The sequence below is a fragment of the Petaurus breviceps genome, unplaced genomic scaffold, assembly GCF_028583685.1.
Source record: "Petaurus breviceps papuanus isolate PSGF00001 unplaced genomic scaffold, PetGlider_PUasm1.0 103, whole genome shotgun sequence".
Taxonomy (NCBI): domain Eukaryota; kingdom Metazoa; phylum Chordata; class Mammalia; order Diprotodontia; family Petauridae; genus Petaurus; species Petaurus breviceps.
This window is the reverse complement of record NW_027185588.1, coordinates 2,018,961-2,035,408: the sequence shown is the minus strand read 5'-3', so window position 1 is coordinate 2,035,408 and position 16,448 is coordinate 2,018,961. Positions and strand designations below refer to the sequence as shown.

General features: G+C 37.5%; 1 protein-coding gene across 2 annotated transcripts in view; it reads right to left on the bottom strand.

Moving 5' to 3' along the window:
- The window catches only part of ANKLE2 (ankyrin repeat and LEM domain containing 2), a 40,043-nt gene that overhangs the window by 17,859 nt on the left and 5,736 nt on the right, over positions 1–16,448 (bottom strand). For both annotated transcript variants that reach the window (XM_069090570.1, XM_069090632.1), the window contains exons 2-6: positions 7,480–7,959; positions 4,413–4,607; positions 3,626–3,819; positions 3,269–3,457; positions 2,080–2,202 (exon numbers count right to left, since the gene is read on the bottom strand). In XM_069090570.1, coding sequence (XP_068946671.1) covers positions 2,080–2,202; positions 3,269–3,457; positions 3,626–3,819; positions 4,413–4,607; positions 7,480–7,959 — 1,181 coding nt within the window. The remainder of the gene's footprint in view (positions 1–2,079; positions 2,203–3,268; positions 3,458–3,625; positions 3,820–4,412; positions 4,608–7,479; positions 7,960–16,448) is intronic.

The following is a 16,448-nucleotide window of genomic DNA, read 5'->3' as shown; positions in this document are numbered from 1 at the left end:
CACACACACACACACACACACACACACACACACACACACACACACACACGACATTGGGCAAGCCACTTAGCCCCAATTGCCCTACCTTCCCCCCTCCAAAAAAGAAAGAAAGAAAGAAGATCAATAATTCTGGCAGTGTATTTTGATAATAGACATAAAGAAATTTATTTCAGGATTTTCAAACATATATTCCCTAAGTATGATATCTTTTTTTTTGGGGGGGGGGAGAGCTGGCAGCAACTGGGATTAAGTGACTTGCCCAAGGTCACACAGCTAGTTTTTGTATTGAGTGTCTGAGGCTGCACTTGAACCCAGGTCCTCCTGCCTCCAGGGCTGGTACTCTATTCACTGTGCCACCTAGCTGCCCCTAAGTATGATATCTTAATCAATCTTTCAGACCCAGATCAAATCCCATTTCTTTTCCTCAAACCTTAACTCATTTTCTTTCTCACATCCCTACCCAAATGTGGAAAGACTCTCTCCTGCATCTGTCAGCACTGCTAGCATTCACATAGTGCTTTAAGGTTTGTAAAACACTTTACAAAAATTATATCTCACTTGAGCCTCACAAAAACCCTGGAAACCAAGTGCTATTATTACTCCCATTATACAAAGGAGGAAACTGGGGCATACAGCTGTGAAGTGACTTGCCCAGGGTCACACAACTTGGAAGTGTCTGAAGTAGGATTTGAACTTAGGTCTTCCTGAAGCAGCTTGGTTGCACAGTGTGTAGAGCACTGGACTTGGAGTGATGAAGAACTGAGTTCAAATCTATCTACACAAACATCTACCAGAGGGTGACACTAACATGTGAGGGCCTTTTTTCTTTCTCCTGACCCCATGAGGACACAAGTGGAGGCTCGGACTGTGCACAGGCCATGACCAATACAGTTTCCAGTCACACTTCTTGGGTACTTTTTTACTCTAGCCAGTTCTGTGGGGCAGCTGGTCCCTACCTGTCTAACCTGTCTATTGCCCTCTGTGTGACATTTGTTTTCCAGGCTTTGGAGACTGTCATGCAGTCCTACATCAACATTGGCAGAATACTGGTATTTAAAATGGGGTTCTTTGGTTCTGGGAGAAAAGGCCAGCAAAGAAACTGTGTGAATTCCCAAAGGCAATCCAACCTACTCTCTTCTTTCTGTGGCCAAGACTTTTAGGTGACAGAAGTTTCCTTACAGTATAGATATTTCCTTTCAAAAAGAATGCTTAGACACTAGATGTTGTTGGTGAAGAGGACCATAACCTCAGGCAAGTGATGCCATGACATGCAAGTGAGTTGGATCTAAGTGAGGGAAGGGTGTGCAAAGTCACCAGTCTCACTTTCTCCTCCAGAGCTGTGTACAAGAGGGGGAAGAGACACCAGAGGAGATCGTTTATTCCCTAAAATCAAAACCAGGCGGAGCAGCAGATGCAAAATGGAGTAAAGTGTGAATCCAGTCTCTGCCCTTCATACAGAAAGGCTTTGGGACGAGTTTGGTACTCTTCTTCTAGCCCTCCAATCAAGGGGAAAGGTGGCTGAGGGAGGGGCTGACTTAGCTGCATGATATTGAAGTTCAGAAGTGATGAGCTCATCCTGGAAGGGACATGTTATCCCATGCAGCTGAGACCAAGCAGGGCTGCAGATGCAAAGTAGCGTGAGCCATTCCACATATGTAATATACAGACATACAAGTATTACTCACAATTTACTCTGTACATATCTTGTTTGTGTAGAGTTGTTACCTGTTTTTTCCATTTCTTTGCAGCCCAAGTGCTTAGTACAGTGCCCGGTTCAGAGCAGGCATTTAATAAATGCTTAATGACTGAATGACAGAGGGAAGAGGCTGCTTTTTGTTCCCATACTCACATCACCTTGATAAGCACCATGAACACAGGAGGAGCTTAATAAGTGTTTATAGAACCTAATATGATAAGAATATGGGCACCTCAGTGCCATCAATTACCAAGAATGGAAAATGCCCAGTGCATGTTTTATGGACCAGTGAGGAAAAGTTTCACATGCCAAAAACAATGCATGGTCAGGTTCACAAATAAAATAATAATGCAATTAATTATTAAATTTCAGGGTTAACTTACGTCTTCAGGAGTTTGTAAATATTTGTTTCTAGGATTTTTTATAATACCAGGGTGTGAAGAAAGTACATTGACCACATCTGCATTGCCAAATTTGCAAGCAAAATGCAAAGGAGTATCATTTCCCTAAAATAAAGGCAAAGACACATTTAGCATTTCCCCTTCCATATTAACTGCCTCACAGAGTTGCTGTAAGAATAAAATAACATCATGTTAAAATGCCCTAAAACACAAATACTACCCCCTCCATGGCAATTTACACATAATATTTTACTTACTCAATAAATATTAGTTGATCAACTGATAAACTTAAGTACCATGTGAATTCAAGAAACAAAGTTTCCTAATGGATAATTGTAAAGATAGGATATAATTAGCGGCCTAAAATTCTGCAAAAATTTCTGGCATGTCTGGTTGTTTTCTGCTAATAATCCCCTCTACATTTAAGAGATTCAACAACAATGAGAGAACAGTGGTGATCCAGCACTTTACCAGGAAAGTCCAGACTGGAGATTTTTTTGCTATCCCAAAGCAAAGTTAAGTCTTAATAACCTAGTCTTATGCTGAAACCAACTGTGAAATGAAGACAAACTTTGTGGAGAAAGTTATATTACATTTAAAGCTTTATTTGTGTAAGGCCCTTACCTTTTGTTTATTTATAAGTCTTATACAGAAGAACAAAGTAATATGTTCCTAAAGACCTCCTTCCCGAGGGACCTCCCCTACCCTAAGCTCTCCATTCTTCTGGTACTTATCAGTCACTTTTTCATGTGCATATAGCCTCTCCCCAACTATGCTATAAAATACCTTACCTATGCTATAGGGTACTATCTTGTTCATCAAACACCACTCAGTAGTATGGGGAAACAGTAGGCACACAATAAATATCTAACAATCAGCAATGGGCACTCAATATTTTCCTATATAAACTGAGGGTCCAGAGCACATATGGGTTTAAGAAGCACTGAAGAGCAGCCTCAGACACTTAACACAAAACTGGCTGTGTGACCCTGGGCAAGTCACTTAACCCCAATTGCCTTGCCTTCCCTCCTCCAAAAAGCAGAATCTAAAAAAAAAAAAAAAGCACTAAAGAGGTTGCTAGGAGAAAAAAGCTTAAGAAGCCCTGCTATAGACAAGAAGACTTGTTTTTATCTGATAAAAGTTAACTGAAGGAAAAAAAGAGCAAACTCACCATTTTATCAGGAGTGTTAAGATAAAGGTCAACAATGTATCGAATACGCTCCTGCAACATGGCCTCACCATCATCCGGGTACATTAGTCGCATAAATTCGGGATTTTCCAAAGTGTCTAAAATCAATTGGCAGATACGAGCCTGATTCTCTTTGGTGGCCACATGCATGACATTGTACCTACATCCTTCCTGAAACAAAACTGCACATTATATGTCATCTGAAACTTAAAACAAGTGCCCTTCATTTCACTGTAAATGCACCTGTTCTCATTACTGAGAAAGGAGATAAGGGAATCACATTTATATTCAGTGTGGTAATGATTTATTTGATGATGTCCATGATGAAAACAGACTCACCTGCACTATTGTTGGGTTGTCCCCAGAACCAATTAGATAGCGTGGGTTATTCCAGGTAAGTTCTGTAAACAAAGCTTCATCTCCCTTCTCCACAGCTTTTCGGAGTCTAGCAGTCAGGTCTTGCGTACGAGGACTTTTAAAACTGTTTGCTCGCTCTTTGTTAACTGATTCTGACTCAGGTGAGCATAAACCATCTGTCATCAAAAGGCAAAATTTAGAGTGTTCCAAAATAATTCTCTTTGGCTTTAATTTCCAATTTGGGGAGGAAATTCCATAATAAAAACTAACAGCTAAGCACTGTTTCCCCTATGCATCATGTATGCAAGCCACCCATGACATAAAATGTTTTCATGTATACTTTGTCTGTCTCATGGTAGAAGCCACCCTTCAGACCAGTTCTTTCAGACCCTCTTGCCCACTCCACACTGGGCCCAGCTCACAGCAGCAGATGACATGCATATAAAGGGATGGGAGACCACTTCTCTAATAGGTTCATACAACAAGTCTTGAGGAGTAGAAGGGAAATGGCTCCCCTTTTATGATCAGGGCAATCAGATTACTAGGGCATGGACAGCTCCAGCTAGAACTACAGAACCTAGCTTTCACTTCCACTACAGTCTTTAGGATTAGAAACCACCCAGTTTAGCCCCAAAGAACATGGCTGTTGACCAGGATACCTGCTTAATGAGATATGGAAAATCATTACAATGTACCAGGAGAGAGAATCCCAAATATTTCTGAGTAAAAGTCAGGATTTTAAAAGACAAATAGCAAAGATTTTACTCACCTTGATTAAAAAATGGTCCTGTTTTCACTGGAGAGAGAGGAAAGCAAGTTTTGTTTGGGGATGGAAAATAATCACAGATTCCTTTAGCAAACTTCTCAGCATCTTCTCTCTTGGAGAAAGCTTTAAATCGAGACCCTTTGATCATTTTGACAGCTTGCAAAGCTTCCTTCTTGTCTTCATAAACATGAATCCTTTCTAGATAAGAAAACATGAACTTTAAACAGGAAATAACCACAGTCCAGCAACCTAATTCACTCCTTAGCACCCCTCTGTTTTAAATAAAATTTATCTTAAAATTAGGCCCCCCCCCCCAGTTTTCCTCAAAAATTTTCATTTTTTTCCTAGGCAAGAAAAAAGATTCTAGATAAAACAAAATACCAACTGCAAAAAGAATCCTGAGCTACTTTGCTACTTATGAGATCTGGGCAAGAAACTCTAGGTCTCAGTTCCTTCTCTACAAAATGAAAAAAACTGGACAAGATAATATCTAGCTCTAAGGTTATGACCCTATGAGATTCAATGCCTGTGACTCTTCAATGCTACTTATGGTCTCATTGCCTTGATTCTCAGAAGATTCACAGTGGCATTAGATGACACATTTTACTTTATCACAGACCCAGAAAAAGGCCTGGCTATTTGTTTTGGTTTCACAGGTACAGAAGATAAGTAAACTCTTTGGTTGCTATACCTACACAGAATGGTCTCCCCTTTCAGAAGATGATAGAAAGAAAACTTGGTCCACATTAGATTCACCTGTCCTTTTCATCCGCATACAGTCAACTTGGATGAAAAGGGGAGAATCCAAAGGCATTTTCAAAAAGGGATTTATAATTAATACTATTATTATTTATAAATTTTATAAATATATCTTAGTCCTCAAATGAAATGTTTGATGGTTAAGACTATGAAATCTCATCATCTGATCCCATCTCTTATAAAACCAAGGCCCTTTACCCTATTGCCTTAGTTTTTGGAACATATATGATTACATGGATGATATAAGCACTATGGAACTATTCAAAAAGGTGGGGAGTGTGAAGGGGAGTTGAAAGAAATGACATAAAGCAGGGTAGCAGAAGTAGATGGAGTAGAGGCAGAATTTGGGGTGAAAGGGTTTGAAAGATGGATGAGATTGGGGAATGAACTCGAAACAGTAAGGAACAATATTAGTGAAAACAAAAAAAGTGGATTCTTTATTTTTTTCATGTTTTTTTTTTTTGTCTGTGTTTTCTTTTACAACATGACTAATACGGAAATATGTTTTGCATGACTGTAACATGTATAACCTATATAAAATTTTTTTACCAGCTCAGGGAGGGGAGAAAGAGAATTTGGAACTCAAAATTTAAAAAAATGAATGTTAAAAATTATTTTTACATGTATTTAGGAAAAACTTAAATGTCATTAAAAAAACAAAAGTGGAAGTATGGTGTATTTGCAGTTGAACTTGATGGGAACAGAGGACATATGTTGGGGAAAAGCAGGAAGTAAATATGGCAACACAGACAGAAACCTAGTTACAGAGGGCTTTGGAAACTAGACAAAGAAATATGAACTTAAGAAAAACAATTGTAGATTCTTGAAGAGGGGAATAATATGACAGAAGTTTATTAGAAAGATTAGACCTAAGGTAGTGACAGTGAGTATGGAAAGAAGAGGTGAATCCAAGCATTTTAAAGAACAAACTTATAGTGAATACTATTACAAAGTTTTCTATAATAAAATGTGGTGCATAGTTCATGCATTATACAACAGTATTAATTTGTCGACACATCAATTTTTCTAAAAAGATACAGTACAATTAAGCTTTCCTCCAGGCTCTGCCAAAAAAGTCAACTTTAATATTTTTTTTTAGAAATATCCCTTGTTTGTTTGGTGTTAACAATCAACAGGCAATGAAGTACTTTCTATATGACAGGCATTGTGCTATTCTTTATGGTAAAATGTGTTGTTTGCCTTTGGGGTACAGAAACAGCCCCTTTATTTTCCTCTTATCAGTCATGCTTTCCCACTTTTAACATCTCCAGAAAAACCACCTGACCTACCCACCATGATACAAAAAAGACCTACGATCTTAATAGAGGAAAGGAGCAGGAATGAAAGTATTCTCCTTACATCTCTCTTCCTTTTTTCCTCATGTTCAAATCACTCCTCAGTCTGTTAAGAGAAGTGTTTTGAACATGAGAGTAAGAGAGCTTACAGCTCACATATTTGGAGTTAGCAATATCATTAAGGCCATCTAGCCTAACCAGATGAAGCAATGAGGACCAAAGTGGTTCTGTGATCTGCCTGAGAAGTCCTACAGGGTGGAGGCAGCACAGCCAGGACCTAAACTTCCAGCCTTTTTTCCATTGGTCCATGTTGTCCCCAGACTCCAGGTGTCAGTTGCATCATCTGTACAATTAACTCATGACAAAACTTCTCAACAAAATAATTGAGACTTCTCAAAGAGTTGATTACAATGGGATTTTTCTGTATTCTTTCTTGAGTGAACTTTTAAGTAATCCAATTTTAAGGTTCAAAGTTTATTGGAGAAATAACCACATAGGATTTCAAAGCATTTTCCAAAGTAATCAAGCTATTTATCTTGTCATAAATAATGATTAGTTTACTTCTGCATCAAATTTTACTCCCATCAACTAATATTCAATCATAATAGAAAAGGCTTGTCATTGTAAAATGCTGAAATAACTTACACATTATACACTGATTTATCTTAAATAAAACAAAATCTTGATTTCCTATTTTATCTTTTCAGCAATTTTTTTTAAGCAATTGGGGTTAAGTAACTTGCTTAAGGTTACATGGCCAGTTATTTCTGGGTGTGGTGCTAAGTATCTGAGCCCAGATTCGATCCCAGGTCATCCCGACTCTGAGGCTGGTGCTCTTACTCACTGCGTCACTTGGCCGCCCCCTTTTCAGTAATCTTTTACTAGTTATGTATCTGCTCTACAGATTCTGTATTTCTAGGAAAATAAACATAACTTAAGAGGAAACCACACATCAAAAGATCCTACAAAAAGAAAAGGTTATTTTGGTTAATGAAACAGAAATACTTTAAAATTACCATTTCTTGCTAGGACATCATCATAAACTGGACATACTCCATAGTACAGAGGAGGATCTTTGGATGGCACTGAGATATCTTTCTGTGAGTCAGTGTCAGCTATTCCACCAAGTGGCACAGAACAAGTCTTATGAATTAAAGCATCCTCTTCTGGAGGATTCAAACCCATATTATAACCAAAATCTCTGTCTTCAGATAAACTGGCATAATTTGCTGGATTTAGCACAGTAGATTTCAAAGTCTTTTTTGTTGTTTGATTAATAGCAACATTTTCTGAAGCTTGATCTGGAGGGGATAAAAAAACTTCTTCAGCTCCTCCTTGTTGTTCCAGCAAAGCCTGAGCCAGTTTTTTTTCAAAAATGAATCTTGTTGTTGATGTAATAGGCCCACATTTGAGTCCTGCTTTGACAATTTCTTCTCTAAGATCATCTGGATTCAGATCTTTCAATCTGGCCAAAATAGCATCCATTGATAGTTTACCTAAAGACAAGATTACAACAATTACAGAAGTTGAAAATATGCCTTTTTTGGTCTGCTGATTGTAATGTTTTATCAGTTTGAAATGTTATTAACTTATATTTGCTGCCTTCAGGTATTGTGACATAAAGCAATAATCTGTAAATTCATTATGGTTCCTTTTATCTATTTTAAAATATCTTTTAGATCTAATTTTAAGATATCTTCTTTCTAACCTGGAAAGACTTAAATGAACTGATGCTAAGTGAAGTGAGCAGAACCAGGAGAACATTGTACACAGTTATGCAATGACTAACTATGATGGACTTAGCTCTTCTCAGCAACACAAGGATCTAAGACAATTCCAAAAAACTCATGATGGAAAGCTACCCACATCCAGAGAAAGAACTACGGAGTCTGAATGTAGATCAAATGCGTACTATTTTCTTTCTCCTGGTTTTCTCCTTTTGTTCTGATTCCTTTTTCACAACATGACTAATGTGGAAATATGTTTAATATGATTATACATTTATACCCTATATCAAATTGCATGCCATCTTGGGGAGGGGGAAAGGGGAGGAAAGTAGAAAAAAATCTGGAACTGAAAATCTTCTAAAAGTAAATATTGAAAACTATTTTTACATGTAATTAGAAAGAAAAGTATAAAAATATATACATATATATCTCCTTTCTTAAAATGTGTCTATACATAAACGTGTTGGTTCAAATTTTAGGCATATAAAATTTAAGCTAAGTTCAGTTTCATTCATTCAAAATCATTGATTTCTTCAATGATCACAGAGTGCCATGTACAGGGCACAAATTTATAGACTCGAAAGCTAGAAGGGACACTTAAAAGATCACCTAGTCTTGCTCCATCATTTTATAGATTAGAAAACAAACTCACAGAGGGTGTTGCTGACCAAAGCTGAGATTAAATACCAGGTAACTTTACTCTCAAATGTGTAAAGATCACTGAAACTCTTTACCATAAAATAAAACCACACAAAATCACCAGTAACTGCTTAATAGAACAAAAGTTTCCCTAAGTTTACAGAAGAGTGACCTTCAATACAGTATTTCTATTTCAAGATGAGAGGCAGCATGGCACAATGAGAAGGGATAGCCTTAAGAATCAGGAGGACCTGCAACTCAAGTTCTTCTTCTGATAAATACCAGCAGTGTGACCATGGATGAGTCACGTTATTTCTCAATATTCTCAGGCAAATCTTTAAGACTGTAAGTTATCAATCATCTAATCAATAAACATTTATTACACACCTACTATGCTCCAGGAATTGTGCTGAGCTCCAGAAATAAAAAAAGAGGAAAAAGATAGTCCCTGCTCTCCAAGTAAGCTATAGAGTGGATATATGGGAAATAATTAGCAGGAAAAAAGGTGCTAAAATTAAGAGATTGGAGAAGGCTTCTAGTAAAAAATGGGATTTCTGAAGGAAGCCTGAGTGGTCTGTAAGTCTGAGCAGGGGAGGGACAGGCAGAGATTGCCTGGAGCCAAGAAATGGAATATATCTTGTTTCTGGAGGGCCAGTGTCACTGGACTGAAGAGTAGACTTCAGGGAGTAAGGTATAAGAAGACTAGAAATGTAGGAGAGGGTTAGGTTATAAAGGATCAAACAGACACATCTGTATTGACTCCTAGAGGCTGCAGGGAGTCAGTAGAGTTTAAGTAAAGGAGTGACATGACTGGACCTAGGTTTCAGGAAAATTACTTTAGTGGCTGAATGGAAGATGGACTGGAATAGGAAGGAACATGAGGCAAGTGGGCCTATCAGGAAGGCTATTTCAACAGTCTAGCTATAAGGTGATCAGGGCCTGCACCAGGGTGGCGGTTGCATCAGAGGAGAAAAGAACATATTTGAGAGACATTGAAAACGTGAAATCAAGAGGCATTGGCAATGATTGGATATGGAGGGGTGGAAGGAGGGAGGAGTCAAGGATGACTACTAGTTTGCAAGCCTAATGGAATGGAAGGATGGCACTACCCTCTATAGTAATAAGGAAAGGGAGAGAAGGCTTAGGTGGGAAAGATGAGTTCCACATATAAATAGATGTAGATATGTGAGTTACCAATGACACAAGTGAAGGGATTCTCCACACGAGGAGTTCCTTACATGGCTAGAATTGTATATCCATCCCCCCCAAATACTAAGTATAATTCTCTAAACACTGCTCTTTGAATATAAAATTCTCAACAGGTGGTCAGGAATGACTGCCAACATTCCAGATTTCATCTGAGTGCTTGTGATAAATTACATATCATTTAAAGATTTCTGTCTAAAATTTAGTAACTTTGGATGAAAAATATACCCTAGGGTCTAAAGTCCTGGGAGTATGATCTGTATTTGGTTAATTCAATCCAAATAAATGTTGCTTAACAGAACTGAACTTGTTATGTATTGAAACCTCCACTTAGGTTCTTCCTTCACTTTACTGTTACTTAAGTAATTCCCAGGATATTAACAATGAAGAAAATATAAAAAGAAATTGAAGGAATAAGCACAGGTAAAAGGGAAACAAAACCACCACTTTTCACAGATGATATTATGGTCTATTTAGAGAACCCTAGAGAGTCAACTAAAAAACCAACAGAAAAAATAACAGATTCAGCTAAGTTGCATGATATAAGATAAACCCACCTAAACCATCATTGAAATTTCTATATATTACCAACAAAATCCATCCGGAAAAGACAGCAAGAGAAATTACATTTAAAATATGAATAACACAAAGTACCTGGGAGTCTACCTGCCAAGACCAACACAGGAACCAAATGAACACAATTGAAAAACACTCTTTGTAACATAAAAAAGAGATCTAAAGTAAGGAGTGGAATATTAATTGCCCATGGGTAGGTCAAACTAATGTAATAGAAAAGACAATACTACCTAAATTGATTTGCTTACTCAGTGGCATATCAAACTATCAAAAATCACTAGCCAGAAAAAAATGATAAAATTCATTTGGAGGAATAAAATGTCAAGAGTATCAAGGGAGAGGGCAGCTAGGTGGCACAGTGGACAGAACACCAGCCCTGGAGTCAGAAGGACCTGAGTTCAAATTTGACCTTAGATACTGGACCCTTACTAGCTGTGTGATCCTGGGCAAGTCACTTAACTCTGACTGCCACACCAAAAAACAGAGTATCAAGGGAATCAATGAAAAAAAATGTGAAGGAAGGAGGATTTGTAGTCCCAGATCTCAAACCAAACTACAAAGCTGTTATCAAAACAATGATACCAGGTAAGAAAAAGAATCAGTCAATTTGCAGAAGCAAAAAAAGCAAAATAACCTAGTATCTGATAGAGCCAAAGATCCTTGCTGCTAAGACAAGAACTCACTAATCAATGAAAACTGTTTAGAAAACTGGAAAGTAGTTTGGCAGAAACAAGATATAAACCAATACTTGACACCATATACCAAAACAAGTTCAAAATGGACACATCCTTTAGACATAGAGTGATTTCATAAACAAATTAGTGGCACATAGAAGAAATTACCTCTCAAATTTATGGATAGGGAAGAGCTCATGACCAAACAAGAAAGATGGGGGCTCACAGGAGGTAAAATAGATAATTTTACCCATATTAAATTTTTAAAAGTTTTATATAATGTTTAGCCTATGTCAGATTTCTTGTTATCTTGGGGAAGGAGAAAAAATTTGGAACTTGAAATCTTATAAATGTGAATGTTGAAAATAATCTTTATATGTAATTAGGAAAAAATAAAATACTATTAAGTGGGGAAAAAAGTTTTTGTATAAACAAATCCAATACAACTAAAATTAGAAGAAAAACAGTAAACTAGGAAACCGTCTTTGCAGCAAGTTTCTCTAATAAAGTTCTCATTTCTAAAATGTATAGGGAGGGGCAGCTACATGGGACAATAGATAGCACACCACGTTTGGCATCAGGAGGACCTGAGTCCAAATCTGGCCTCAGGTATTTGCTAGTTGTGTGAGACTGGGCAAGTCACTTAACCCTGACTGCCTCCCCTCAAAATTTGATAATTAAAGATATGAATAGGTATTTTTCAGAGGAAGAAATCCACACTATCAATTGCTATATGAAAAAATGCTTTAAATCGATAATAGAGATATGAAAACCAAAACAACTCTGAGGTACCACTTCACACACATACACATCAGACTAGTTAAGATGACAACAACAACAACAAAAAGAAAATGACAAATGCTGAAGGGGCAGTAGGAAAAGAAAACACGAATGCCCTGCTGGTGAAGCTGTATTTGGAACTAAGACCAAAAAAATTCTAAACTGTGCGTACCAAATGAACCAGCGATAGTGATATTAGGTCTATATCCCAAAGAGAATAGAAAGAGGAAAAGGACCCATATGTGGAAAAAATACTTATCAATTGGAAAATGGTTAAACAAATAATGGTGTGTGTATGTACGCGCGCACACGCGCGTCACAGACATGCACAACCCAAACACTATTGTGCCATAAGAAATGAAGGGGACAGTTTCAGAAAAGCCTAGGAAGATTTGCACAAACTGTTTCAAAGTGAAGTGAGCAGAACTGGGAGAACAATTTATACAAAAAAATAGCATTACAAGATATTAAATTTTGAAAGACAATAACTCTGATCTACACAATGATCAATCCCAATTCAAAGGACTCATGATGAAGCATGATGCCCACCGCCAGAAAGAGCTACTGGACCTGGGGAAGCAGACTGAAGCATATTTTCTTCTTCTTTTTTGGACATAGCTAATGCAAGAATTCACTTAGCATCCCTGTGGGTTTTTTTTTTTTAATGTCTCAATGGTTGAGAGAGGGGTAGAGAAAAGGAGAAAATCTGGTAAAAATAAACAAATTTTTAAAAGAGAAAAATAAAGAAAAGAAAATCAATAAGCAGTGTAGTATGGTGCAAAGAGAAATAGGAGACCTGAACTCCAGTCCTAATACTGCTACTAACTCCTTGTATGATCCAGAGAGTAAACCAAACAGTTGGGTCTCAACTTCCTCATCTACAAAATAAGAGTTAGACTAGATGATCTTTAGTCTCTTCACCTAGGCCTAAAATTTTGCAAGAAGCAATTTTCAGGAGCACCTATGTGGAGCAGTGAATAGAACACTGGCCCTGTAGTCAGGAGGACCTGAGTTTAAATCCAGCCTCAGACACTTGACACACTTATTAGCTGTGTGACCTTGGGCAAGTCATTTAACCCCAATTACCTAGCAAAAAAAAAAGAAAAAGAAACAATTTCCAGTTTTATATTCAACAAATGCAACCTAATCTTTCTAGCTGAAAAGGTAAAAGTCTTGAGGAATGCTTCTTTGCACTTTAGTTCACCAAAGAGAAAGGTTCCTATACAGAATCAAAGAATTCGGGTTTCAGAAAAATAAAGATTCTTTAAGTCCAGAACTAGAAGAATACGACAAAGATTAGAAGCAATTCTGAACTATGCCTGAAAAAAAACACTAAAAAGGATATACTTTGACTCAATAATACTACTAATAATACTAAGCCTATAGCTCAAGGAAAGTTTTAAAAAAGAAACTTATCCATATGTACAAAACTATTTATACAGCAGCTCATTTTGCTGTGGCAAAGAACTGGAAACAAGTGGGAACCCCTCAACTGGAGAATAGCTGAACAAATTATGTCGTGTGAATATAGTAGGATACTATTATTTACTATAAAGACTGTGAGAAATGATGAAGAAAAAAGTTTCAGAGAAATCTGGGGAGACTTACATGAAATGACAAAGAGTGATGTGAGCAGAACTAGAAGATTTATATAATAACCAAATTTAATGATGTAGGGTTGTGGAGAAATAGGTGGTGTTATTCAGTTGTTTCAGACTCTTCATGACCCCATTTGGGGTTTTCTTTGTAACAATAATGGAGCGGTTAACTATTTCTTTCTCCAGCTCATTTTACAGATGAAGAAACTAAGGCAAATGGTTAAATGACTTGCCCAGGGTCACACAGCTAGTAAGTGTCTGAGGCCGATTTGAACTCAGGAAGAGGAGTCTTCTGACTTCAGGCCCAGCACTCTATCCACTGTATCATTTATCAGTAAGAGATATGCTACATGTATAATCTATATTAAAATGCTTACCTTCTTAAGGAAGGGTGAATAATGGAGGAAAGAAGGGAGGGAGTTTGGAACTCAAAAAAAATTATTTAAAAAATGTTAAAAAATATTTACATATAATTCAGAAAAAATAAAAATATTATTAAAAAGAGAGACACCAATCAAAAGAACTCTGAGGTTTCACTTAAACCAGCAACTGGCAAAAATAACAAAAGATGGGAACAGTCAAATGCTGGAGCAGTTGTAAAAAGACAAGCCAATTAATACACTATTGTAAATTAGTCCAACCATTCTGGAAAGCAATTTGGAATTATGCTTTTAAAAAAAGGGACTAGTGTGCCTGTACCTTTTGACCCACAGACCTCACTGCTAGGTATATATCTCAAAGTCAGAGAAAGAAAGGTTCAATACCTAAGTATTTATAGTAGCACTTTTTGCAAAGGACTAGAAACAAAGTACAGGCTCACTGATTGGGAAATAGCTAAACAAACTGGTACTTGAATATAAAATTACTGCCTTCTGAAAATTATAGGGGAAGCTAGGTGGCAGAGTCTATAAGATTGCTGGGCCTGGAATCATGAAGACTCATCTTCCTAAGTTCAAATCTTATCTCAGACACTTCCTAACTCACTTCACTCCATTTGCCTCAATTTCCTCATCTGTAAAATGAGCTAGATAAGGAACGGCAAATCACTCTAGTATGTTTGCCAAGAAAATCCCCAGTGGAATCACGAAGAGTTGGGACACTACTGAAATGACTGAACAACAAGTTGTTATACCTATGAATACAAAGAATCATGGGAATAGACATTCTATCATCAATGTAGAGAAGAATGGATTTTTAAAAAGCATAAATATACATATAGCAAGTCTTAATACTTTTTTCTTTCATTCAGAAATGTCCTGAAGGGGTCAAGGGGTGGGATGGATCATGAGGGAGAGGAAAACCTCTCCCTTTGAACCTGAAACATATGGAGGAGAGGCCTCAGTTATCTTCATGGAGGAGGAGACTAGGATGTCTGCTATAAACACTGGGATGGTGAGCTCCAGGAAAATTTTAGAACAGAAAGCAGCGGAAAGATATGAGGAGAAAAACTCACAAAAGAAAGTGAACTAGGTACAAGAACTTTACAGAAGTTCTTTTTGCAGTGACAAAGAACTGAGGAGATGCCATCAAGTATGTATGCTTATATGAACGTAATGGAGTACTACTGAGATGTAAGAAATGATGAAGAGGCCATGACAGACTTAGCTCTTCTCAGCAATACAATGATCCAAGACAATTAAAAAGCCTCAAGGTGGAAAATGGTATCCACATTCAGAGAAAGAACCATGGAGTCTGAATGCAGAGTGAAACATGTGATTTCTTTCTCATGGTTTTCCCCTTTTGTTCCGATTCTTCTTTCAAAACAAGGCTAATATGGAAATATGTTTAACATGGTTGTACATGTATAAGCTACAATCAGTTATCTCAAACTAGATATTTCACAGACACTTAAAATCAACATGTCCGAGACTGAATTCTTTATCTTCACCATACCTCCCCATCCTCCCAGTTACCCAAACTTGCAATCTAGACATCATTCTAAACTTCTCTAGCTCTCTGAGCCTGGCACATTGATCTGTTGCCAAAGTCTACTGATTTTAACTTCAAGTCATCTCTCATACATAACCCTCTTCTCTCCTTTGACAATGCCACTCAACATCCTGAAGTCTGGACAAGTATAACAGCCACTCCGTCATACACTCAGTTATGAAAATAAACTCCCCAAAAGCACAGGGCTGACCAGGTCATTCTACCCCCTACTCAATAAACTCTAGTCATTCTCTATTATCTAAAATCCTGTTTGGATTTTAAAGGCTTTCAAAACCTGGCCCTTTCCTATCTTGCCAGTCTTCTCAAACCTTATTCCCCTAGAATACTATATAATTGGGTGACTTTGGTAAGACACCCTCTCTACTAACTCACTGGTTTCCCTGGCCTAGAATTCTCTTCCTCCTCACTTTAGTCTTCTGACATCTCTGGCTTCCTTCAAGTCTCAGCTAAAATCTCACCTTTTGTGAGAAGCCTTTTCCAATCCACCTTAATGTCAGAGTCTTCCCTCTGAGTTGATCTCCAATTTGTCCTCTATCTTGTTTGTACACAGCTGTCTGCACAGTGTCTCTCCCATTAGATAGATTGATAGATTAGACAGAGTCTCAGGGCAGGGACAGTTTATGCCTTTCTTTGCAAATTCAGTGCCTGACACTAGCAAGTGTTTAATAAATGCTTGTTGACTTGGCTTACAATAGTCTCCTAATAGGTTATCCTGCCTCCTGCCCAACCTTTATCATGCTTCCAGACTAACATTCCGGCTCTACCTCATATTATTGTCTGTTCTCACTCACACACACACACACACACACACACACACACACACACACACACACAC